The following is a 9,963-nucleotide window of genomic DNA, read 5'->3' on the forward strand; positions in this document are numbered from 1 at the left end:
CTTTAATAAATTATTACAGTTTAAATGCTCTAGAACTTGAGATTTTTGGTCTTCTAGAGCCTAAAAAAAGATGGTAAAGTCTCCAAGATTAAAATCTTTTATATTCATTGATGCTGGAACAAAACCACAAGCATTCTTTTCAACTTTGATTATGGCTGAAGAGACATCTAGACAGTTAAGAGTTTGGGATGAAATGCTAACCGAACCTCCTAATTGTTGCCCAATTGCATCAAAAACTGGATTTTTCCAGTATACCAAAGGTAAATTCTTAATGCGGATCCACCCTCCACAGCTATATGTCCATTCGGGTCTTGAAAAGGCCCTGTTTGACCAAGCATCGACCTTTAGATGAAGATTACCAAAACGTTGCCATTTTCCAATATTAATACCAGAGGTTTGATTCATATCAATTTTCAATAATTCTTTATCAACCATGAACGGGTTGATTATCATTCTAGTTTGGAGAAGCTCCTCCAAGGCAGTCTTCACAACGGACCATGAACTGTGAGCAAACAGTCTCGAGACCACAAATAAGGAGTTCAAATTCAGGTTTAACATTTCAGATTCCTTTTTTACCCAGAAAGATGAAGGACTAACTTGGGGATGCTTAAAATTTGAAACACCTTGTTTAAGTATTGTTGCATAAGATCTTTTTTTGTCCAGAACAGCAGTTGATGCAGCAAGATTACGATTACCCTACTTTTCAGATTGATCAGTGAAGGCTAGGGGTCTATCGATACTAAAACTAACCATTTCTTTAAACTCTTGCTAGCCAGAATTGCCATCTCCATAAGGAATGTGAATGTTCTTCCTTCCTTCTGCTGAAGTCGAGCCACTTTTCCATCGTCGTTGAGAAGAATACTTTCTGGCTTCTTTTCATATCTTCCACAAAGAAGCCGTTGCCAACTTGCCACATACAGAAAAAGTGATCCATAATAGTACAACTTTTCACCTCGATAGCTCCTATGCCTATTCAACTTTCAACAAAAAGCGGCTTAAGGGAATGACAAACCTAAATGGCCGGAGAAGTTTCAGTAGAAGCGAGGGAGGAGGCTAGGAGGGATGAAGGAGGAGAGGGGAGAGGAGAGAGGGGATTCTTTTGGCTGAGTTGTAATTGGTTTTGTCGGACTTTTGGTTGTATGTATTTGTTTGATATTTAGGATGATTTGGAAATGATGAGGGTGCTAAGGGGGTATCAACCTAGTTGAGATGCCTGAGTGTACCTCCTAATCTCTAGTTTTTGTTGCTCGTTGTTTCATTTTGTATATTGAGCTTGTCTCATTTCATTATCTCAATGAAGAGACAGTTTCCTTTGTAAAAAAAAAATTATCTCAAACCTTTGTCTTTTAACCATTTCATATGGCTCAAATTCTTTTCCACCATTCTCTCAAGGGATTCTCTTTGGCAAGTGATTTTTTGGTGATTCATCCTCTACTTGCGACTTTGAATGAGCTTGATAGAAATTTTATGACTTGGATTTACCTCTTTGATCATAATTTTTTTTCAAGATATAGGAGGTTGGTTTAGCCATACTTCATCGAACAAGTTTATTTTATTCCTTGATTGTTTCATTTTTTTCTTTTAAAACTTGAGGACATGTTTCCTTTTTGGAGGGATAGAATGATGTAAAAAGAATGAAGTTAATTGGGCAACTGCGTAATATTCTAGGTTAATTCTCTTTTTACCCCGTGGTAATAGAACTTTATAAATAGGAGTTACCCCTCTTGCGCAATTATTATCACTTCAATAAAAGGTATAAAAGATTGATTCTTGGAAGATTATTCCTTGAGAATACTTAGGTTACATAAGATTGTCTAGGTTGGAATACATTTGATTGACATTGTCCCATAAGTCCTTCGCGGTTGAATAACACATATAATTGGAACATATTTCCTCAGTCATGGAATTGATCAACCACGTCATAACCATGAAGTTTTTAGCATCCCAAGTAGCAAACAACATATCATTCTTGGTAGGGGCCTTTTTGTCTCCAGTAAGATACCCAATCTTTCCTTGTCCATGAATATACATCTGAACACTTTAGGACCAACGAAGAAAATTGTCCCCAATAAGTTGGATAGTGGTATTTTGGCCATTCGGAATTTGACTGTTGTTAGAAACTTTAGCCATTGATGACTTCTTGTCTGACATGTTTCGGACTACTGGATCTTAACAATAAAAAACACTAACAAAAAATAGGTTAAATCACACCAAAGAGGGGAAAAACCAACAGGCTCACCGATAGAAAAAACTCAATTGACAGCCCTTGTACTAGTCGCAAAACTGAGAAACGATCCTAGATGCGATGCTAAACTCCAGTTGGCAGCGGGCAGTGTTGCAAATGAGTAGGTGACGGCTGTCAAGTAGATCTAAGGTGAATCGCGATTAAACAAGTCAAATCGTGTTAGGGTGGTTAGGAAAGGTGAAATCGGTTGTGCTGGTGACTATGGAGATGATCAAGGACGTCTGAATTGAAACTGGTAGAGGACTTCGGTTGTGGCCACGGTGGAAGATAAGGTTGGAGGGTTTGGATCATGTTTTTTGGTAGGTCTCTTTGTGTAAGTTCTATGCTCCATATTGATCGTAAATCTTTCCAATATTTCTGCCAATCGGAAGAGTTTTTTTCATCCTTGACTTAGGGTTTGATTTTCCCTCCCCCTTTCTTTTTCTTTTTTATTTGTATATTTTATTTTCTATATCCATAGTGTCCGGGCCAATTTACATGCACCTCCACTAAGTTCATAGGACAACCCGCTTGACCTACAACATTTGGGTGTCAAAAAGATCGTAGCATATTAAATCTTTGGTAGGTGGTCAACATGGATTGAACCTATGACCTTTTAGCCCTTTAATCAAGGGGATGTTTCCTTATTTACCACTAGGCCAGCCATGATGGTTTTTGAACCGGTGACCTCTTATTTTCCCTTCCCCTCTTTGAAACCTTGTGAGTTCTATGAAATGAAATCATTTCTCCTTTAAGAACAAAAAAAAGGTGTTTCTCTTGCACCTTTGGAGATTGTGCTACCCCCTGCGTGCTCACCCGCATATATTTTGTTTTCAGCGTCATTCATTTCTTTTATTTTTGTTAGACAGTAACCAAACAATTATAGCTTCAATTTTTACTATTTTCTGCTGCAGATCTCCCATTTCGGTAATGGTGATAATGGTTCTACCTCTGGGCCAGATGTATCTCGATCAAAGCTGTCTAGACATTTCCAAGTAGCAGATGTGAGTATCCTTTATCTCAGATAATGAAACCTGTTAGTTTTTGTAGGCTTATAGAATTTCGATCACTCTGCCTGACCAAAATTTATTATGATTGGATTTGGATATTTCACTGGATGATAGGAGGTGGGTTAACCGTGAATGTATTGGCATGCCTCAGTTGTTGATATTGAGATGCTTATACGATTTGAAATTATTATTGTTTATTTATTTTTGCAAAAAATCGTACTACGAAGGGGGTTTTTTCTTTAACCTTTATTATTATTATTTTTTATTTTCTTATTTTTTTTCTCTTGCGAAGTTCGTATCCTTTGAATATCAGAGTTTTTTTTATTTTTATTTTTTAATTTCCTTTTATAATTTTTTTTATTTTATTAAATAAATATTTTCGTTTCTGGTTAAAATAAAATATTAGAGGGTGGACATGCTAAATGGGAGAAACTGGAGTAAGTTTATTGATTCTCTTGTCTGCGATTTATAGAAGGATGGAACAAACTTGACTTATTGATTTCCAGCACTGCTTTGATTAAATTTCATACATATATGTGGGGATGAAAATTAAGCCTATTTTTCTCAATTTCTTACAATAATTTACATCTTTCTTAATATAAGAGTTGAATTCTTAATCAAATTCTAAAAATAAGAACAAGTTTGGAAAACTAAGGGCTTGTTTGGTAGAGAATCTAGAAAGTTTTATGTTTTCAGATTCATTGAGTTCAGTAAATTGTGTTGGCAGATAACCCTGATTTTGTTTTTGAGAACAGTATCTGATTCTGTGATCCAAATCGTGAAAATTCTGAAAACAATATTTTTATGTTTTCATTTTATCTAGATTTTGAATTTTAAATTTTAAAATGCAAAATTATATTATATAAAGATAAAAACATATAGAATACAAATATATTATAATTATATATATATATATAATATATATATATATATATATATATATTGAAAAGGAAACGAGTCTCTTTATTCATTAAGTTAATGAAATGAGACTAATGCTCAAAATACAAAGATATGACAAGATAATATTTTGGTTCAACTGGTGCACCAGGACATCTCAACTATAGGTTGACACCCCCTTAGCACCATCATCATCTCCTAGGACAAAATTGAGGACATATGTAGAATGGTGAACTTAATCAAAACATAAACCTGCCCCAAAAAACTTAAGACTTAAGACGAATACATAGGCAGCAACTATAATTATAATCTACACAACAAGCAACCATCAAAATAATATATCATGTTATAAACTCAATTCATTTTTTCAAAATATAATATACTTTATGTAATGTATTATAAATTATATAATATTACAAATTAATAATATATAAATCTTTTTTAACATATATCATATACATAAATAAATTAATAATAGTTTATTGTCAAAAAAATATTAGTCGGTAACTACAACTAGTTTTATGATTTATAAATATATAGTATCAAACACATTTTAAATTATTGTTTAAATTAGAATCGAATTTTTGAATTTGTCACATATGGGAACATGAAATACAATTCTGTTTTAATTGAATCCACTGTTTTCAAATTTCTGTTAGGAATCCACCTCACCTGCAAACAAACACTCTAACAAGCACAATTCCCACAAACAGAGCAATGCTTACTAATATTATTTATGAGCTTTAAGGGCAAGATGCAGGCAGCAAGACAAGCAACAAGGAAAGAAAATAGTCAACCAAAGCTTGATTAGAATCCACTAAAGGCCCATTTAAAGGAAGAGTTTCCAATTAGGTAAGATCTTTCCTAGAGTATAATTACAAAAATCCTTCAAAATCGAAGCCCAAAGAAGAACATGAAACATCACCAAAGACCAAATCTCGCTAGGGTCCCTCGCCACATCCGTAAACACTTTATTGTTTCTCTCACCCCATAGATCCAACAAAATATCACATACCCTCGCAAGCCAAAGAAAGCGATTTGATGTAGCCTCAAGAGATAAAAGGAGAACTTTCTCCAAATATCAAATCAAAGTCTTTATTATAAATCAAAAGTTGCCAATACAAGAAGACAATCTCTCTATTTATAGAGAATTGGAAAGCAAATTAATCCTAATCTTAATTAATCAAAGAAACTAATTCTAATCCTAATAAATCTTTGAAACTAGTGCTAATTCTAATCAATCATGGAAACTAATACCAATCCTAATCAATCAAGGATTTGACCACGATACCCTAATCTACCTTAATCCCACTACATCATTCTATCCCTCAAAAAAAAAAAAAAAAAAGCCCGTCCTTGAGTTTTGAAACAAAAATGAAGATAGAAATAAAAAAGTAAGTCATTCAAACTAAAATTTTCTGATAATCCAATGTCAATAACAACCAAATTTCATCCAATGCCAATGAAGGAAAATCTACTGCTGGTGAAATATGAGCATATTCCTTAGTTAATGAAGAAAAGCCAAAAGCCCATTTTATAAGTCTGAAGAAAAGCCAATTGGAGATGAGTTTTACGTATTTCAGTAAATTTGGGTATGGACTGGATTGTTGATTTCACTAAAAAGAAGTGGGCTCCAAATTGGTAATCATTAAATGCATGGAAATCATTTGCGTTTGTATTGACGTTTTCATGAGAAATCGCTCCACTTTCAGAAATATCTTTCCCGATAGAAAATTTTATCTTCGAGTTGCCACTAAGATGATGACTATCAGAACTATTATTTAGGAGCTTCTTGAATGTGGAATCAACCAAACTATCCATCACATCAACAGTCACTGATCACAGTACCACTCTTTTGACATGTTTTCATTGTTAATATGGCAAATATGGTGCTTCTCAAATTCCAGCCTGAGAACACCTTGTACAGGTTCATGAACCTTGTGTTTGGGATCCTGAAGTGTATCTTCCGTGTAGCTTTCTTCGATTTCATTGGCTTTTTCTTCTTCCAATGCAAGCTCTTCCTTGCCCATTCTACTTTCTTTTTTTGACTTATCTTCCTCAAGTGATTTTTTCCCACTTTTTATTTTGTTTTTTCAACTTGTCTTCCTCAAGTGATTTTCGACTTGTCTTCCTCGAATGATTTTTTCCCACTTTTTATTTTGTGCGACTTTTCTCCATCTTCGCACCGGTTCTCTGTTGTGTTTGTTTCTTGTGAGATTTCATAGTTTGTTTGGTTGTATTCTTGATCTTCTTGAGTGATTAAATGTAATTCTTTATGGCTTCTTGAAAAGACTTGAAGATTATAATTATGTCTTTCTTGAATTTTTCCCAAAAGAACTCAAATTTCATCCATTCCCTTTCGGAAGTCCTCCTGATAGATATTTTTATTTAAATATTTATGTTTTCTTGAAAAATATTTCGGCCTCCAAATTGTTGGTGGGATGATTCATGGGTGTTCTTTCATCATAATATCTTCTTCTTCGAGCCATATTCAAGTTTTCATGATGCTCAACAAAGCCTTCATCTGAAGATTTTGGATCTTCTATCATATATCCGATAATTGACCTCCAAAATCTCTTCCCAAGTGCTGGTTTTCATTAGATCTGATGGGCTGATTAAAATGTTGGTTTCTTGCTAGTAGATCTTGAATTCCTTGAGATTCTTGAAGTTTTTCCAATTGATTTCCAAGAGCACTAATTCTTGGTTGGTTTTGCTGATTAAAATGTTGGTTTATTGCTGGAAGATCTTGAATTCCTTAAGGTTCTTGAAATCTTGCCAGTTGGTTTCTTGAAAAACGGATTTGATTGGATCGTTGGGCCCTTTGTTGATATTTTTGTCTTCTTACTCTGTCTCAAACTGCCTTAGAAGCGTGATCAGAGTCACTAGAATCGCTAGAATCTAACTTCCAATGTGGATAATGATAGGTTCTTTAAGAAAACCGGGCATGGGCAAAATTAGTATGTTGAAATCCTTCTTCAGAATCACTTGAGTCAGAATTCCAGCATTGTTTTTGGAAGTAAATTTAATTTTCTTGCCTATACCAATTGTTATATTTTTTCTTCGGTGTCTTCCTTGATCGGTAATATCCATTCTAACAAAATCTTGAAATTTTCTTTTGATATTTTGTTTCTTTTCTAGAATTTAATGGGTTCTCCCTACATAGATGTTGATCAGTGTCGTCAAGAGTTTCTCGGTTTTCCATAGGCGGTAGTCAGTGTTGCTCAAACAACTGCTTTGATACCCAATTGATGTAGCCTAAAGGGATAAAAGGAGAACCTTCTCCAAGAATCAAATCAAAGTCTTTATTATGAATCAAAAGTTGCCAATACAAGAAAACAATCTCTCTATTTATAGAGAATTGGAAAATAAACTAATCCTAATCCTAATTAATCAAAGAAACTTATCCTAATCTTAATAAACTAAGGAAACTAATGCTAATTCTAATCAATCATGGAAACTAATCCCAATCCTAATCACATAATACCCTAATTTACCTTATCCTACTATATCACGACCTTAGACAGATGGAGGAGGAACTCCCCGATTGTCAAACGAATGTCTCTTTGGCAAGCAAGCGACAAATTGAACTCCTGCAAGAGATAGATCTAAACGGATCTCTCATACTGACTGTGACACCCTCACCTTGCTAAGATTACTTAAGGAATAGGAAGTAGCTTAAAATGCAAGCTTGAAGGGATAAGCTTTGCTAAACTATGCTTTAGAAGTGGATAATTAAGTATAGTAGCTAAGAGCCATTTAATGGCTAAGTATTGCTAATGGTGGCCAAGCATGGAAGTAGCCTAGGCGTTGAAGGGCCAATCATCGAGTAAATACAAGGTAATTATAGAGTATTTACCAAATTTCATCGAGGTAAGGCCATCGTGTATCGAGGAAAGGCTATCGTGCATTGAGTAAGGGTCATCGTGCATCGAGTATGGGCCAGGTGCGAGCAAAGTAGCGCTCAATTGCGCGCGAGCGTGGAGCGTTGTGCGAGGGTGAACGCTTGGTTGCATGCGGGGTGGCACGGAGATGAGCACAAGGCATTGGGTATGCGATGTGCGTTGGAGTGTGCGACTGATGGGCTATGCAATGCAAAGGCAAGACAATGAGGCTAGGGCTGTGCGATGAAGCTAGGAAGCGTGCGATGAGGCATGCGATGTGCGCTGACAAGACCATGTGATGCTCATGTGATGCCTAGGTCTGTAGGACCATGCGTTGAGGGTACTATGTGTCGGCCTATGAAGTATGCACCAATCATAATGCTAAGCATGGGAAGAAGAATGCGGTCATTTGGACTATGTGTTGGCCTTGAGAAGCTAGTTGGACGCATATGACTAGGCGGGGCATGAGAGATATGTTGGACGCATAGAGTTGTTGGCCAAGAGTGTGGTGGCCGAGACTAGCTATGTGTTGAAGAGCCCTAGTCATGCATTAATAAGCTTTGCCATGCGGTGATGATGTGCTTTGCGTTGATGTTGAAGAGTAAAGGCATGCTGCGAAGTTTGATTATGTGCCAAGGTCATTCGAGGTTAGAAAGGACTTCACAGGCGCATAGGACAAGGTTAGTTAGGCGTGGAGTTGGTGATGTGAGTGGCATGCGATGCAGGAGATGCGTTGGTCTTGATGGACGCATGCGCCAAAGGATATGCGGCCAAGTAAGGGTATGCGATGGTATTGAGGTTAGTATGGCACATGGGAGGTGATGCGTTGGCCAAGCCATGCGTTCAAGCAAGCATGCGGCCATGAGGGAGTTTATGTGATGACAAGGAAAACTTGGAGGACAAGGCTGAATTGCTAACCCATCTGGACATGTGGCTAACTAAGGGATGTCTTGGATTTCATGCAAGTTGAGGTGGGCACATGAGAAGATATGCAAATTGAAGTAGATGCGTTGGTTAAAGATGGTGAGGACACTTCAGTACTAATGTGGCAAGGGTTGGCGTTGGCAGTATGAGAAGAAGGCACTTAGACATGCAAACAAGCTGGAGGTGTCAAGCTAGGAAGAGTTTTGGACGCCTATAAATAGCATCCCAAGGCTTCACTTCAGCTCACAACACAAATTCCCTTCAAAAGACGTTAGGAAGAGTGTTTGAGAGCAAGTTCGGAGGAAACCTTGCGTTGATCAGAAAGGGCATGCGTTGATAGTAAAAACCCTTGCGTTGGTCAAAGACAGAAGGTGTAATTATTGTTCAGGCTTTATGGGCAGACTGCAACACCAAGTTCAAACGAGGAGTTCTCCCAAACTACTCGTACAAATCAGGTGATTCTTGAGTCAAAATCTCATAAATTGAATGTAGTTTCTGTATGAGGGCTGCTATAAGGAAATTCTAAGTGGAGGGCTATCAAAATTGAAGGAAATCGAGAGGTGTTCACAGCATAGGGGACAACCGGGCCAGGTGGAGAAATCTTGAGACCCAGAACTCTTGCGTTGGAATTTGAAGGCCAAATTTTAAGGTAAGTTAAGACATTTCTAAACATATTTGTTGAAGGAAGTGTCTCGAAATAAGGTCTGAAACGATGAGAAATTTGAGCTTCAAAATGAATCTGAAATAGGGTTCAAAAAGGAAGTCAGGGGAAACCAAGGAACTTCGGAAGAGAGAAAGGTTCCAACAAATCACGGTGAGTGGTTCTCATTTTAAGTCTTTTAGCATATTTTAAATTATATGCTAGTATTATGAACGAATGGTCAGAACCATGAAGAGAACACGTGGCAGGGATGGTTAGGGGGTCAACGGACCTAGCTCTTGAGCCCGAGACAGAAACTCACGGGATGGTCAAGGGGCCATGAGGCCTAGTTCCTAAGCCTGTGGAAGGAACCTTGCATGGGATGAT

The 9,963-nt window shown here is 36.8% G+C and overlaps 1 protein-coding gene across 4 annotated transcripts in view; it reads left to right on the forward strand.

Annotated features, from left to right (window-relative positions):
- LOC120088513 overlaps positions 1-9,963 on the forward strand; it is a 39,638-nt gene that overhangs the window by 18,380 nt on the left and 11,295 nt on the right. For all 4 annotated transcript variants that reach the window (XM_039045881.1, XM_039045879.1, XM_039045882.1 and 1 more), the window contains exon 4: positions 3,139-3,228. In XM_039045881.1, coding sequence (XP_038901809.1) covers positions 3,139-3,228 — 90 coding nt within the window. The remainder of the gene's footprint in view (positions 1-3,138; positions 3,229-9,963) is intronic.

Source organism: Benincasa hispida, chromosome 10 (assembly GCF_009727055.1).
Source record: "Benincasa hispida cultivar B227 chromosome 10, ASM972705v1, whole genome shotgun sequence".
Classification (NCBI taxonomy): Eukaryota; Viridiplantae; Streptophyta; class Magnoliopsida; order Cucurbitales; family Cucurbitaceae; genus Benincasa; species Benincasa hispida.